General features: G+C 43.2%; 1 protein-coding gene across 2 annotated transcripts in view; it reads right to left on the bottom strand.

Moving 5' to 3' along the window:
• Nucleotides 1-16,301, bottom strand: part of TUT7 (terminal uridylyl transferase 7) — a 1,097,449-nt gene that overhangs the window by 748,002 nt on the left and 333,146 nt on the right. For both annotated transcript variants that reach the window (XM_069228237.1, XM_069228248.1), the window contains exon 10: nucleotides 8,570-8,707. In XM_069228237.1, the coding sequence (XP_069084338.1) occupies nucleotides 8,570-8,707 (138 nt within the window). The remainder of the gene's footprint in view (nucleotides 1-8,569; nucleotides 8,708-16,301) is intronic.

Here is a 16,301-nt window from a genome sequence, read left to right as displayed (position 1 = left end):
ATATGGATAAGCTACTAAAATGAAGCACTTTAATACAAGTTATGGGTATAGTACTACTTTAGACATCTGATGACTTGATCACTGGGGAATACATTTAACATTATGTATCTGAATTTATTTGAATAACAATGGAGATTATCTAAGAACCAATTTTTGTTAATTACAGGCTTGATGAAGTCAAAGCGAAAATTTGTCGCATGACGAAACATGTGTTGGCTGGAACGGATGGAATTTGAAGATATGTTACAATAAATATAACCGGACTGATTATTTATGTGACTACGGATCGGATCTTTAACTTCTTACACGAGTGACTTGGAGTTTGTTTATTAAGTTTTTCCTTTGGATATTTGGGGTGTTTTCTTCCCTTCCAAGAGCACCGTAAACAAAACCTGTTATTTGTGAAATTCTGAAGTGATTCTAGTGAGTGCCATTTCCTATCAGAAACACCCAACTTCGTTTATTCCCTTTTTGATGCACACTCGCCCGTGCAGGGTTATTTTTGACGCACCCAAGGTACATTTTCACGCTAACAGTGTTGGTGTGTGTTTAAAACTACATGAAGACTCTTTTTGCTTTTTAATTGATAACTTGACTTGTGTATTGTGGATTTTTGTAGTTTTGGTCTTGTTTTTTTTAGATAAATATTTCCTAGTTCCTAAACCTGTGTTGTGTCATTTTGCAGTGTTTTCATTACGTTACTGTGTGTGTTGGTACAAATATTTTACACACAGCACTCTGAAGTTAAGCCTACTGCTTGTGCCAAGCTACCAAGGTGGTAAGTAGGGGTTAGCTGAGGGTTATTCTCTATTACCCTGACTAGAGTGAGGGTCCTTGCTTGGACAGGAGGTAACCTGACTGCCAACCAAAGACCCTATTTCTAACACAGGTCGTCACCCAAACTTCTGCTATCAAGTTCTAAATACATCAGGTGGAGAGGCTTTGGTGCACGGAACAAGGCTCTGTAACACAATTTACGTTCTGCAAAATATTGTAGCTTGGCTTTAGTCTGGTTCAGCTTCAGCTACACTGTAAACTCTTTTATTTAATCTGCTACTCAGATGATTAGTTTCTGATTCATTAAGAGGACCTCTAGATGATTGTCAGTTCTATAAGTGACAATACCAGGGTGTCAAGGAGATGAAAAACAAACACTTCTGGGTTGATTAAGGCACAAAACGAATAGACAACAATAAATTGTTAAATGTAAAAAAGAAATAATCCTAGAACTTTTTCAGGAAAAAATAAACCTAGCCGCAAATTCCAGCATACCAGTTGTTGTCAGATACAAATTAAGCAAACATGGAATAATGGCTTTGCTTCTACAAAGCCTCAACGGCATTTGAACTTTGAAATTTACACTGACAATTGTGCCATAAGAAAATAAGTTACTTACCTGTAACTGTAGTTCTCCAGTATTGGAATCTTTCATAGATTCACATGCTTGAATCATTCCCCGTCGTCGAGATGGGAGTCCCGGTACAATTTTCACAAGTAATGTTAAAACATATTGAAGAGAAAAAGGCCCAAGGCCTCTTCAATTTCATAGTCTATCAGAGTCATTTTGTGAAAAGGACCAAACCTGATCCTCCACCAATCAGGCGACAGCACCCTTCAGAACCTCCTGAGAGAAGCTCTAGCACCTCAGATTTTCCAAGCACAAGTGCGTATATTATGTTGACTATATATATATATAAATAGAAAGAAAGAGGTGAAGTGAGCTTCTCCGGGGAGGCGGGTGGGTAGCATGTGAATCTATGAAAGATTCCAATACTGGAGAACTACAGTTACAGGTAAGTAACTTATTTTCTTACTCCAGTATTGGAACTTTCATAGATTCACATGCTTGAATCAGAGTAGAAAGCAATAACTATGCACATTGTAAAATTACAACACTTTTAATAAAATATCTAGAACCACAAAACCTTATTATCATCATGCCTAAAATGATGAAGTATATAATTATACTGACATATGTCTAAATCTATAAATAGATATCTTTATATGTATATATATACATATAAAGATATCTATCTACTTATCTCTAATACATATATATATATACAGATATACCTGTGAAGATACATGATGAAATTCAAAGAAGAAAACAGTAATCAAAATTATCATAAGACACTACTGTAGCATGATCAATGTCTGTAAACCCGCTTACTTATGTGATTATGATAGCGTTCTCTTATCCTTATATACATTTGTTTTTTGTTTTTTTTGTTTTTTTAGTAAACAATGTGCATACCTGTTCTAGGATGGAGGGATGTAGGAGAAATGGCTCACCTTCACCTGAAGAGATTCCTGAGAACCACCTGGCCCACTGCTACCTCTCCGTGAGAGAGGGACTCCAAGCAGTAGTGCTTAGTGAAGGTATGACAGCTCTTCCATGTTGCTGCCCTACATATGTCTTGTAGTGGCACTCCGGCAAACAGTGCCGCTGACGATGATACTTTTCTCGTCGAGTGAGCATGGACAGATGACTGCAAAGGTTTGCCCACTGCCTGATGGCAAAATCGAATGGCAGAGGCGATCCATCTAGAAATACTCTGCTTGGACAGTGGGCACCCCTTCCTAGGGGCACTGTACGCCACAAATAATTGATTAGAGCGCCGAAAAGATTTAGTCCTGTCCAAATAAAATTGAACGCATCTTTTAACGTCTAAAGAGTGTAATGCCCTCTCCGCCGGAGAAGATGGATGAGGGAAAAAAGACTTGAAGACTAAAGGTTCGTTCATGTGAAAGTCTGACGGAACCTTTGGAATAAAATGCGGGTTAGTGCGCATTAATAGTCTATCGTGTTTAAGCTGCAGGAATGGCTCTTGGATGGACAGCGCTTGCACCTCACTGACCCGCCTAGCTGATGTAAGAGCTATCAATAAGGCAACCTTCCACGACAAGTGTTTGAGGGAAGCACGGTGGATCGGTTCAAATGGATGCTTCATCAGTTGTGCCAAAACAATATTTAGATTCCACGAAGGAGGTGGTGGTCTGAAAGGAGGGTAAACCCTGAAATGCCCCTTTAGAAATCTATTAATCAGCCGAGAAGAGAAGAGCGAGGGTGTGTCATCTGAACATCTGTATGCAGCTATAGCTGCTACATGAACTTTAATGGACGAGTGTGCTAGGCCAGATTGAGCTAACTGTAAGAGATACGGCAATATTTCTTCTGGTGGTGAGAGTAGAGGGTCGATCTGTAGCTGATGACACCAGGCACAGAATCTTTTCCATTTACACGGATACGTCTTGTTAGTGCTATCCGCTCCGGCCTTTGACAAAATATCCCTGCAGTCCTGAGGGATGTTCAAATGCGCAAACTCTCTGTGGTGAGGAGCCATGCTGATAACCGCATTGACTGCGGATCGGGGTGCCGAACCTGGCAGTTGTTCATTGTTAGTAAATGAGGTAACGGCTACAGTGGAATATGAGGTTTGACTGACAGAATGAGGAGCTCCGTGAACCAATGTTGGCGCGGCCAGTACGGGGCTATCAGTATGAGAGTGCATGGTTCTGTTTTCATCTTCGTGAGGACCCTTGGGATCAACGGAATGGGAGGAAAGGCGTAAGCAAAGATGTCTGACCAGACTATCGAAAACGCATTCCCCCAAGATCCCTTTTGGTGATGCCAACTTGCGAAGAACCGGCATTTGGCGTTGTCCTTCTTCGCAAACAGATCCACTGTTGGTGTTCCCCACTGGGAAAAAATCTGGTTCAGTACTGTCTGATCTAGCTCCCACTCGTGGCAGTCCGATTTCTGCCTGCTGAGTGCATCTGCTGTCTTGTTGCTTATTCCCGGCAAGTGTACTGCTGATAGTGTGATGCCTTGCTGCGAGGCCCAGTTCCAGATCGCTTGGGCTTCTCTGGAGAGGGTGAGAGATCTTGTACCTCCTTGTTTGTTGAGATAGTGCATCGTAGTGGTGTTGTCCGTTCTTATCACCACTCGCGATCCTGAGATTCTTGGGAGAAACGCTTGTAAGGCCAGGTGCACTGCCCTGAGTTCTAGCCAATTGTTATGCATTGATGCCAGATGGATTGGCCATTTGCCACTTATTTTCAGGTCCTGTAACACTGTGCCCCAGCCTTCCAGTGAGGCATCCGTTGTTATAGTCCACGGGGCTGGCTGTTGAAGAAACAAGAGGCCGATTGAGAGATGATGCTTTTGAGACCACCATTTGAGAGTTTTGATCATTATCGGAGTTATTTGTACCTGGTCTTCGAAAGTGCCTGATATTTGGATCCATTGATGATTTAGCTGCTCCTGCAAGGGGCGCATCTTTAGCCGACACAGAGGGATAAGAGGTATGCATGAAGACATCATGCCCAACAGTGATTTGAAAAGACGAACGGTAACCTTTTGTTTTCTCTGTATGGAACTCACTAGGGTCAGTAATCTTTGTTGTCTCTCTAACGTGGGACATGCCATGCCGGATTCTGTGTTCAGTTTTGCTCCCAGAAAAGTAATATTGCGTACTGGTAGAGGGTTGGACTTCTCCCAGTTGATTGTGAATCCGAGATTGGTCAGTAAGGAAACGCACTTTCTTGTTGACTTGTGTGCTCCTGTGTACGTCTTTGCCTTTATTAACCAGTCGTCTAAGTATGGAAAAACCTGGTGCTTTCTTCTCCTGAGAAAGGCTGTGACTGGTGCTAGGCATTTGGTAAATATTCTTGGGGCTGATTTGAGTCCGAAGGGAAGGACGCGGTATTGATAGTGGCTCCCGGCTACGGTGAATCTCAAATACTTTCTGTGGGCAGGGTGGATGGGTATGTGGAAGTATGAGTCTTTGAGGTCTAGTGATGACATAAAATCTCTTTGATTGAGAGGCAGAAGGACTTCTCGCAGGCTGACATTCTAAACGATTGCTTTTTTAGGTATACATTTAGTTCCCTTAAATCGAGGATCAGCCTCCAATCCTTCCACTTTTTTCGAATGATGAAGAACCTAGAATAAAATCCTGTTCCTCGTTGAGCCCGAGACACCTTCTCTATAGCTCCCTTGAGAAGCAGCTTGTCGACCTCTTCTTTGAGTTGCTGAGGATATCTTGAAGGAGTCCTGCGGGGAGGGTTGGAAGGAGGTATCTGGATAAATTCTAAAGTATGGCCCCGTTCCACTAATTGTAGGACACACTTGTCTGACGTAATGGTTTGCCATTGACTGAGGAATAAGGAAATTCTCCCGCCCAGGGTGACAGGAGGAGGACTGAGCGTAGCCGGCGCCTCGAAAACATCAGGTTCTACAAGCTGAATCTTTGGCCAGGCGGGTTGAACGTCCACGGCCTGCCGGTCTACTATAGGCTGGTTGAGTCGGTTGCCTTTGGGAGTAGTATGGACGATACTGTTGTGAGGATGATGGATAGGAAGAATATCTCTGTTGTTGATATCCCCCTTTGTAAGAGGGTTGGGCACGCCCCCTAGGACGAAAGGACGATCTTCGATATTGCAGGGTCCCTAATGACCTTGCCGTGTCCGTGTCCGTCTTGATTGACTGTAGGGCTTCATCCACATGTTTCCCAAATAGCGCTTGGCCATCAAAGGGTAAGTCTAGGATTTTATTCTGGACTTCTGGCCGAAATGAGGTGGCTTTAAGCCAGCCCTGTCTTCTTAATACGGCTGCACCTGCAAGCTGTCTAAAAGCAGTGGTCGCTATATCCATTGCGCAGTCTATAAGCTCTGCAGACGTGCGTTGACCTTCTTGTACAGTTTTATTTGCCTCCGATTTTGCGTCTTCTGGCAGCTGGTTAATAAAAGGTGCAATATCCGCCCAAAGCTGTCTGTCGTATCGAGACAAAATAGCCAAGGAGTTGGCAGCTCTAAGCACTAGGCTGGCCATAGACAAAAATCGTTTCCCTATGTTGTCTAGCCACCTACCCTCCTTGTTTGGGGTGCGGAAATCGGGGCAGAAGGATTTTTTGATCTTCTCTGAGCTGTCTGAGCTACTACTGAATCCGGAGCAGGATGTCCTGTTAAGCATGTTGGTGCATCATCAGGAGCTTTGTATTTTTTATCAAGACGTGGCAAAACTGCTGTGACTGTTGCCGGATTATTCATGACTTTAAGGCCCTCTTCCCACAAGTAGTTCACCATCGGGATAGAGCGCACAGACTTTTGACAGGGCTCTTTAAAATCATATAGGAAACAGTCTGTTTGCTTCGTAGGTAGCGGTAAAGCAAAATGCTTGGCTGCCCTCTCTAGGAGATTGTGAAAACCTCCAATGTCTTCAGGTGGGGATTCCACCTTTGAATGAGAAGGAGAAGATGGAGCAGGGATAATGTACTCGTACCACTCTGAGTGAGTGTCTATGAGCTCTCCTTCTTCCTGATCCCCTTCTGAGATGTCGGTGTCTTGGGGAATTGTCATGTCCGGAGTGGCCACATCTGTGAGATGCAAAGACGTTGGTCTTTGATGTGGAGTAGAAACACCAGAAATAGGCGATGGAGGAGGCTGTTCTCCTTGAGGAGGAAACCTTCTGTTGTAATCCACTAACATCGCTCTAAGGCCAGTAAGCAGGTCGGAAGGAATATACGCTCCCTGTTGATATTGGTGATGCTCCGAGTAAGCCTGGGGATCATAAGCTTCCTCATATTCCTCCTCTTCCTGGTATTTTACATTCAATTCAGAAGGACTGTGGGCTGTTCCAAAAGGCCAGTCTTCATCTGAATCTTCATCTCCCTCCAAAAGATGTACTGGACCAGGGAGGATACTTTACTTTAGTAGGTGATGTGTGGGTTGGAGTTAACTTTTCTTCTCTTTTTTGATGTTTTTCCCTCGTCGACGGTGTCGTAGACGACATGTATATCGACTGTCATGGACGGTGCCGTCGACGCTGGACGCACAGTTATTTTTATAGCAGAAAGCTTCGCCGTCGAGTCTACCATTGACGAAGCCGTCGGCGACGGTAGGGCTGACACTGACATCAGCGCCGTCGACGATGACGTGGTGTATACGGTCGACGACGCTGATGTCGTCGTTGCAGCTCTCGTCGACGGTGGTGTACTTGTTCTCGTCGACGATGTCGCAGGCGGAGCCGTTGACGATGGAAATCCCGAAGTAGCTGTTGTCGTCGGCAATGCACTCACCGACGGTGCCGTCGACGGGGAATCCGTCGACGAGGCCTTTTTTCCAGTCACAGAGGATGGCTTTTTGAAAGGCACAGATGGTGGAACAGATGAAGATTTCCTGTGCCTCTCAGAACTGGAAGAATGTCTTTTCCCCTCTTTACTTGAGAGTTTAGCTGGGGAAGAAGATGGGCTGCGACCCTAATAAGACCCTGAAGCAGTCTTTTTGAGGGCTTTCCTTGAGATTTGTGAGGGAGATCTAGAGAGTGATCTTGCCCTTTTAGCTGATCTCTTAGATGTTGAGGACTCCTCACTCCCAGAACCAGAAACTGGATCCTTCCTATGTTTTAGTTTCTGCAGCCATATTAATAATCTGCCTTCTCTATCTTTTAATGTCTTAGAAGAAAAAGTACGGCAAATCTTACAGTCTTTGGCTGAATGATCTGGGTACAGGCAGTAAATGCAGTCTTAATGAGGGTCTTCAGAATGAAGTCTTTTCTTCCCACAAGTCTTGCAGTCTCTGAAGAGACTCTTCTTTTCCTTGTCAGACATAGTTGAAAATAGCTGACAAATCCAAATAAATGAGTTTCTCTGAGAGAAAATAGCTGAATAGAGGTGTGAAGACAGAGCAGAGCTCTGAGGAGACTCCCTAGCACGACGTGCAGTAGAAAATCTGAGGTGCTAGAGCTTCTCTCAGGAGGTTCTGAAGGGTGCTGTCGCCTGATTGGTGGAGGATCAGGTTTGGTCCTTTTCACAAAATGACTCTGATAGACTATGAAATTGAAGAGGCCTAGGGCCTTTTTCTCTTCAATATGTTTTAACATTACTTGTGAAATTTGTACCGGGACTCCCATCTCGACGACGGGGAATGATTCAAGCATGTGAATCTTTGAAAGTTCCAATACTGGAGTAAACCGTAATGCTGCTGGGGGAAAGCAAGCACCCAAACAATGAAAGAGCTATTATTGGAACAATTTTGTTTCCCAGACAACAAGAAAATTCAATGGGAAGACAGAAGTCAAGTTTTTCTGGTTGGAGATTGCAACAATCATATTGGAACACCACAGTGGTGCTATGGAAATTAGAAGTTGCAGACATCTCATACAAAACAACTAAGCATAAAAAATACACTAGAATCATCATACATTGTAAAGTCTAAGAAAACCTCTGCATCTTAGGGTCTGGTACCTTTTCTTGTATAGTTTTTTTTAAGTCTAATCTTATTACGTGGATTGTTTCTTATCTTTGTTTCAGTTAATCACTCACTTCTTCAATAAACACTGTACAACACTTAACCCACCGTGTGCAACAGTTTAAAAGTGCAATGTAAAATAAAAGAACACACACCAAAAGCTTTAATCTGAATACGAAGATAATAAAATAACATTTTCAGGAGCAGAAATTCAAGGGAAAATCCTACATATCCTCTGAAACCAAAGGACTTAGCACGCTCTGGTCTAGGCTTCAATGCTTTTTTTAATTCATGTATAGTAAAGTTACAAAATACACACCTTGCACATTTTGGAAGAATCTTCCTCTCTGGGATGTGTGTCATCAATAGCAGCTGGACTGTATTCCCATATCACCTCATCATTTTCAACATCTACAAGTTTAAATTTGGCAATTTTTCTGAGTGAAAATCCTTCAATCTGTGGGGAAAATACAAATACCAGTTAAAAACAATGATTGCTTCACCCCAAAACCTAGCATTTGCACTAATTTTCCAGAAATTAGGGCCACATGTACTCTAGTCACAAACGGGTCAATTTGTAGAATCGGCCCATTTGCGACTACAAAAAATGTTTTTGTGGATGTACAAAACCCAAATTGCGATTCAGTAACTTGTAACCGAATCGCAATTTGTGTTTTGGCATTCAGTATTAGGAAGGGGAGTGTTCAGGTGTCCCTTCCAAATACCGAATCTGAATGGTATGTATGATTGTTTTGCAACTGCGAATGCACAGAATGTGAACAGTGCAGTTAACACCAAATTCAAATTGGTGTTAACCCATTCTTAAACGGGAAGGACCCCTTCCACTTCGTGATTGGTAGCGAAAAAATGAAAAGAAAACTTTTAATTTTTCTTTTTGAAATGCATCCCGTTTTCCTTTTGAGGAAAACAAGCTGCATTAAAAAAAAAACTGCTTTATTTAAAAAGCAGTCACAGACATGGAGGTCTGCTGTCCCCCAGCATCCCTGTAGTGCAGACATTTCCGATGGGGTCCGATGGGGTCGCTAATTGCAACACACCCCATGAATAGTGATGAGGCTGGTCATTTGCGACCCTATTGGGAATCGCAAACAGTGTACTTAACAATGCTATACATTTTGTTTTACAACTTGCAAATGGATCACAAATTGCAAGTCACAAAATAAAAGGTTGAACATCTGGCCCTTAGTGCTTCGGGATAAACTACAACTTGTTTTTATATGAATAAACCAATATTATTAATATGAATAAACAACATCAAGAAGGACTTGTGAAGAAGCCCAAAGAAGGGAACCATCAAATCACAGACAGACTGCCAGGGAAAAATAATGGACACTGCACTTTATATAAAATTGAAAGTATTAATTACCGGAAGCTCTTTTCAAGATTGGCATGCAAGGAAGTAATTTCCATTCTGTCTTTGAAGAAGGAAGGATGCAGACTACTGATTAACATCAAAAGTTATAAAGAACTGCATAAGGAAGTGTGAAGATATATTTTTATTTTTTTAAATGATCAGAAGTGTGTTCTATAATGTGTTTCTTTTTACCAAAGTAAGTGCAATGTGTTTTTTAGCATGAGATCTTGATACAGATTTTGTGGAGATCGACTAACTCATATTGAAAACAAGCCTGCTGTGTTTTGTTTATTAGCTTGTCTATCTTTCTGAAACTGGAAGCAGAAAACTGCTTCAATTTTGGTTTCTCTACAGAAGTTCACTGCATAAAATATATCCATTCAGAGTGGTTTTTTGCTGGACAAAGATACAACCCCAAAAAGTATAAAAAGGTGAGTCCCCTTTTCCACTCCAATTAAGTACAACCAAATGTGCAAGCCAAACAGGTAAAATTATCATAAGCATCTTCTGGTGTGAGCACCAACATCCCATTGCACTCACCCACACAAAGAATCACTTCAGTTACAGCTAGCAAGAAACTCTGAAACCAAAAGCCAATGGCATCAGTGTGCATAGAGCATAGTAACAGCTTTTCCTCAACAGTACTTGTTTTGTACCAAAATGTAAGCATAACACTTGAACCAACAAACACAGGCCTTTTCTAGCCTGCTTCATCCTTAAATAAAATGACACACTACTGGCATAACCCTCTGTAGGTTTAGACGATTCATTTTAGTTAAGATATTAACATTTATAAAGGTTTGCATATAACAAACATCGAGAACTCAAATATGTTTAGGAATCTTTAAACCCAGAGATGTGATATCTTTGCATGGGAACCACAACCTGTTAACTCCTATTTTGAGGTTCCTCCTACATCTTGTAAGTGAGTACCATGCCAGCTAATGGCGGGAGGAGGAGCTGCTTCGCGCAGCTATTTCTACATCCCCAATTTCTCCTATTCTCAGTCTTGAAGCAAAAGAAAAAGAAAGGGAGTAGGAACAGCAGTACAGAGTGGTAGAGAATTTAGTAAGTTGGCTCACTAGGTATATTGATCACACAATAAACTATCCCCAGAAAGGCGCCTCACAGGCATATTGTTTGTGAACATGTCTGTGGGCTGGCTTACATTGCTGTCCTGCAAACCTGAGAGGGATGTGCTTGGAGAATCCTATGGATGCTGGTGGATCTCACAGAATAAGCTAAGACAGTAGTTCCCAATCTGTGGTCCGGGGACCTATTGGGGTCCGCGAAGCCTCCTCAGGGGGTCCGTGACTGCTTGGAAAATGAAATATTAACAGATTAGGTCCTCAGCTAACAGTAATGACTCAGTGGGGGGTCCCCGGATTCCAAAAATGATTCCACGGGGGTCCCTGGGTTCCAGTAATGATAAAGTGGGGGTCCACAGAAGTCAAAAGGTTGGGAACCACTGAGCTAAGACATTCAGTTAAAGAGATCGTCCTAGAGAGTAACAATGCTAAATTCAAGAAACAATATATTTCTCTTTATTTGTACTACCATATGTGACATAACTGCTTTCCTTTAAAATGTACGCCACTTGCATCAATGTAATGCAACCACTCAGAACTGAGAAACAGTGTGGGAATGGAAAGATGACAGGAGGACAATATTTTCATTTAGTTTAACATCAGTCAGCATCTCTAGGGGAAAAAATGTGTATCCAAGCATTTTCATGTCTCAATGGTTAATGGTGCAGGTTCACAATCATATGAGACTTGCCTCCAGCTGAGGTTGGGACAATGAGGGAAACTGGGTTCCATGAATGCAAATGTATGCCACAAGAATCCCACTGACTGCAAGAGAAGGGGTAAGACAATGATGGCATTCCATTTCACAGCTGATTTTTCTTAGGGGGAACACCAAAACGCTAGTCAGACTGATGGACGACAGTGACAAAGAACACATAGTTCTTCCTGGATCTTGGTAAAGGGACACAACACTTTTTGCAGAGCAAGTGAGAGGATTGCTGCCTCTGGAGAAGGTCCAGTAGGAGAATTTCAGACATTCGTACTTGCCCTGAGAACTTATGCTGGATTTTTTGGAAACTACCACATGCTCTAAACTGACAAAAGGCTGGGGAGAGCAAGACTACCTCCCTGGGAATTAGGCAGTCAATCTAAGTGTTTGTAAGGATTGGCTCAGAACTCTAATATCCATCGCTAGCAAATCTTACCCTAGTACATGTGAGGCAACCTCCTTGTGAAGGGCTGTTTTCCATTTTTTGATAGCCTCTTGGTATCAAAGTCTTAAAGAAGGTAAGTTCTCCAAACAGTGTAGTGTGAGCCCATTATTTATGGATTCTGTACAAAAATTCAAGATGTTAAATCATTACATTTTAGATCCACTGTAAAGGCGTCACACTGTCTGCTGTCCCCAGAACCTAAACAAGGTACCTTGGACTGTAATGCAGATCCCATTCTAGTGGCAAGTAGCTATGCCTACTCCTCCTGTCCACGGTGATTTAGATTACCTGTGATGTGTGAGACCAGGAGAAACACGTGTTGGGAGAGGTTTATTTTCCTTAATTCCACTGCCAGGTGACAGCGGTGTGCATAACTGGCTTCTGCTTGTATTTAGAAGTAGAAAAGCACTAATAGTGTTAACACTATCCATCTTGGAACCAAAGACAGGAAGGAAAGCATGTGCACAAAGGAGCCCATTTGCTTAGCTGCAGAATATTTATCTGAATATATTGTGTTTGTATCACAGCGTACTTATTGACAGGCCATACTTGGACTAACCTGTGGCACATTTGATGTGCAGCCAAGGAAGGTTCAAGGGACATTACAAATATTGGTTGGAGTTTAGCTGCACCATCTCACAGAAGAAATAAAGTGTTACACCAGATGAAGTTGTAGAGAACCCGTATAGACAGGCTTGAGTGATCTATACTGCATACCTGCCACCCCACGGGATGCTGGGACCATCAGTCCTTTCAGGAAGTCACTCTTCTGTGCATAGGTTTGGGTGAGAATCTCCTCGACAGTTGTGCAGCCAGAGTCCCCTGAGAACTGTTTCCTCTTGGATGGTGCCAGGTTATGTGGGTAATTCATTCTAAGATCATATGGTCGGGGTTGTTCAAAGGTAGGATTCTTGAAGATGGACTTACTAGACAGTTGGTGACCACGTGGATAAAAGAGACCACTGTACTGCAGGAAGGCAACTACCAAAAGCCAGCATTTTCTAAAAGACGTGTAGGTCTAAATTCAGAGTAAGAGACCTTGTTCTGTACCACTTATGTGTGCTAATGTTGGTTTTGTTAATTTGTGTGGTAATGTTGGTTCTCCTGGAGCAAACCTGAGAAACAGACTTTAGGCATGTCACTGGGAACAAGAATGTATGAGTTCTGCAGTTCCACAGAGCACACATTTGAATCTGAATTGCTACCGGGCCATGAGAGTGTACTCCGATTCAGAATTAGAGTCAGAAGAGATCCTGCTGGCCACTGAGGTTAATCTACAGCATTATCATCAGAAAAATTGTGGTTATCAGAAATAGAGAAGACCCAGAACATTTAGGTGATTTAGGTTAAATGGTAGTAGTGGACAAAAATCTTAGAAGCCCCCCTCCCTCCACCGCAACAAGAGAGTGACACAGTTTTACTTGTTTGCAGACAGTACTACCTGAGAGCAGTCTCTGGGTCTGTGGCCCACTCCTAAGGTTGTGGCCTGATGAGTGGGTTTCATGTTCCTAGCAAAACCCTGCCTACTTGTACTGTGAACTGGAAACAAAGGAAGAGGAGGTGCTGGCTGGAGTTTTGGGGGTAAAATAAGGCCCTAGACTTGAAAGACTGGAAAGCTTTGCCCAGTTCTTTGGTATGGGTACTGCCAGTAGGAAATGGATGGCTCTCCACAATTTGGCAGTGGCCACAGCAGTCTTGTACTGGTGCACCTACTCATCCATCAGGATCAAATATATGGTTTCTAACAAGGAACTCATCTTTGTTCTGCACATGGAAACATAGGTGCTTATTGCCCTAGCAGCAGTGTAATTAAGGTCCCCAGGAATTTGCATGTTTTGCCTTTTAATCTTTTGTCCAGATTGAAGAGAAATACATACATAGGAAAGTAGGATGGTTTAAGTGTACAGGGGCTAATCAACATTGTGCCAGAGATGCAGATCCTGGTCACAAATGTTGCATTAATTTGTCTTTCAAGTGAACACTGGTTTGTGTGTTATCTGTCCCTCGTTATGAAACATTTAGACTTCAAGTCCAAATAGGGAGGACGGAGCCTTAACACCCTGGAGAGGCCACCACTCTATATCCAGATAATGGGTTTCCAGATATGTAGATGCTATGCTTTTGGGCTCCTGCGGTTATTCTTTAGAGACATGGTGAGTGCATGGTCAATGTAAGTATTTTTTCCACAACTCCTGAATCTGCAAGTAAGGTGGCAGGGCAGACAAAGCCACCAGCACGACTACTCTAATTTTCCAGCATTTAATAGGAAGCGATTTACACCTTTCCCAGCGCTGAAAAAAACATCTTGTATGCATGCAGGTACATTCTAGCCTTTTCTATTTTCAACATTGTAACAGTGGTTCTGAATTTAGAATTCTATAGCGTGAAAGGATGGGAGTCTCTCTAATCTAAAACCACTCCTTTTTAGCCTCTAGCTAAGCTTCCTTGCCAACAAAAGAGCCAGTGCAAGTTTCCAAGTTGGCCTCTTACCTGCATACCTTCGATGAACAGGAGAAGTGTGGTTCGTTGTGAATAAGGTGATCCTCTATCTCTGCATGGTAGCTATGGTGTCCTAGTAAGCTGATAAGGCTGGGGTGGCTGGAGATGCCAAATAGGGCCATCATGAAGTGTGTTTCCAGCTGCTTCCTTGATCTAGTCTCCTGGGAAGTTGAAGATTTCCTCTCTGCCTTCTACTTGCCTATACCCAGCTTAAATACAAATTGTGCTTGAGCGGTCAACAATACAGATCATGAGGCATCTCCTGCAAGATCTTGGTGACATCTGTCAGATCTGCTGGATGAGGGCCACTGAACTTTAGATTCCAGTGCAGTACTCACATGAGCCACCAGGTATAGTTGACAAGGAGGATGCAGGAGGCTTTGAGCCAAGAAGCCTTAGAGCTGCTCTCACCATGATCCAGGACCAAGGCTGAAACATAGGGATCATAGCCCCAATATCCTGCACATGTTATATCAGAGAGAAGACCCGTAACTGAACTGTGTACAGAATCGCTCCAATGAATGGAAGCCTATGCGAAGGAGTCTGGTGAGGCTTGTTCATAGTCAACCCCAAAGATGTCAGGAGGTTCGCCATCATCTGGAGGTGGTCCACAACTGACTGGGGCAAGCCCACTTTCAACAGTTATTAGTTGAGGTATGAGACTCGTATTCCACACCACCGGAGTTGGCAGTGACTACTGCTACCACTTTTGTGAACACCCGAGGAGTTGTGGCGAGGCCAATGGGAAGTACAACTGAAAATGCTCCTGGCCTATCCTGAACTGCTGGTAATGTCTATGGGACCGCAGGACGGGTACTGAAAATAAGCACAGGGAAGGTCCAAAGAAACCATACAGTTGCCTCGGCCCAGGGAAAAGAGGATCTAGGTCAGCATGAGCATTTTCAATTTGCACTTCCGCCTTCCGCAGAACGTGATTCAAAGACCTTAAAGACCAAAATGGTCCTGAGCTCCCTTCTCCCCCTTCCATTTTCAAAACAAGGAACCAACAACGGTAACAACCCTCTCATCTATCAGACTGGTACGCTTTGATAGCATACGTGGAGAACAACACCTCCTACAGTAGAATGGACAAGTACCCAGTGTGAAATTTACCCTGCTGAGGAGGGAATATTTGGTAGGAAAAAAAAAAGGCAGGGCCTACCAATGATGAACAATTTGTAAGACCCATCTGTTGGACATGATGGATTCTCACACTAGGAGGAAATGATGGTTTCTTCTCCCCACAAGTAGAATCACTAAGGGCAAACTTAAGAGGTCTGGTGGAACAGGAACAGGAACAGGAACAGGAACAGGAACAGGAACAGGAACAGGAACAGGAACAGGAACAGGAACAGGAACAGGAACAGGAACAGGAACAGGAACAGGAACAGGAACAGGAACAGGAACAGGAACAGGAACAGGAACAGGAACAGGAACAGGAACAGGAACAGGAACAGGAACAGGAACAGGAACAGGAACAGGGCTTATGCCCCTGCTGGCCCACGCGCGGTTTACCAGTCCCCATATCCACTGCCTCTAAAGGACTGGGGTTACTGCGGTACTGGGAGTAAAGACTATCTCTCCCTATATGACAGCTGTCTGGAATAGCCCCTAAAATTGATTTGGCATCGGGTCAGCAGACTCGAGGAAAGGGCTGCAAATCTGCTTTCCTTAAAGCACACAAATAAAGTCTCACCAAAAAGGTGTAACCCATCAAAGGGCATATCCATGAAGGAGGCCCGAACATCACCGGAAAAGTATAGCACTAATTCCAACTGACATTACCAGACAGTCTCCTATATCCAGACCTGTACGGATAACATTTAGTCACATCCTGTCAAAGACGAATCTCAAGGGCTAAGAGGCCCTAAGGTCTTTCGTGACTGCCCACAAGATCTCGCTGGCCATGTCCCAGAGGTCTTGAGTATAGCATCT

Source organism: Pleurodeles waltl, chromosome 1_1, assembly GCF_031143425.1.
Source record: "Pleurodeles waltl isolate 20211129_DDA chromosome 1_1, aPleWal1.hap1.20221129, whole genome shotgun sequence".
Classification (NCBI taxonomy): Eukaryota; Metazoa; Chordata; class Amphibia; order Caudata; family Salamandridae; genus Pleurodeles; species Pleurodeles waltl.
The sequence above is the reverse complement of the archived record's forward strand: the minus strand, read 5'-3'. Positions and strand labels throughout refer to the sequence as shown.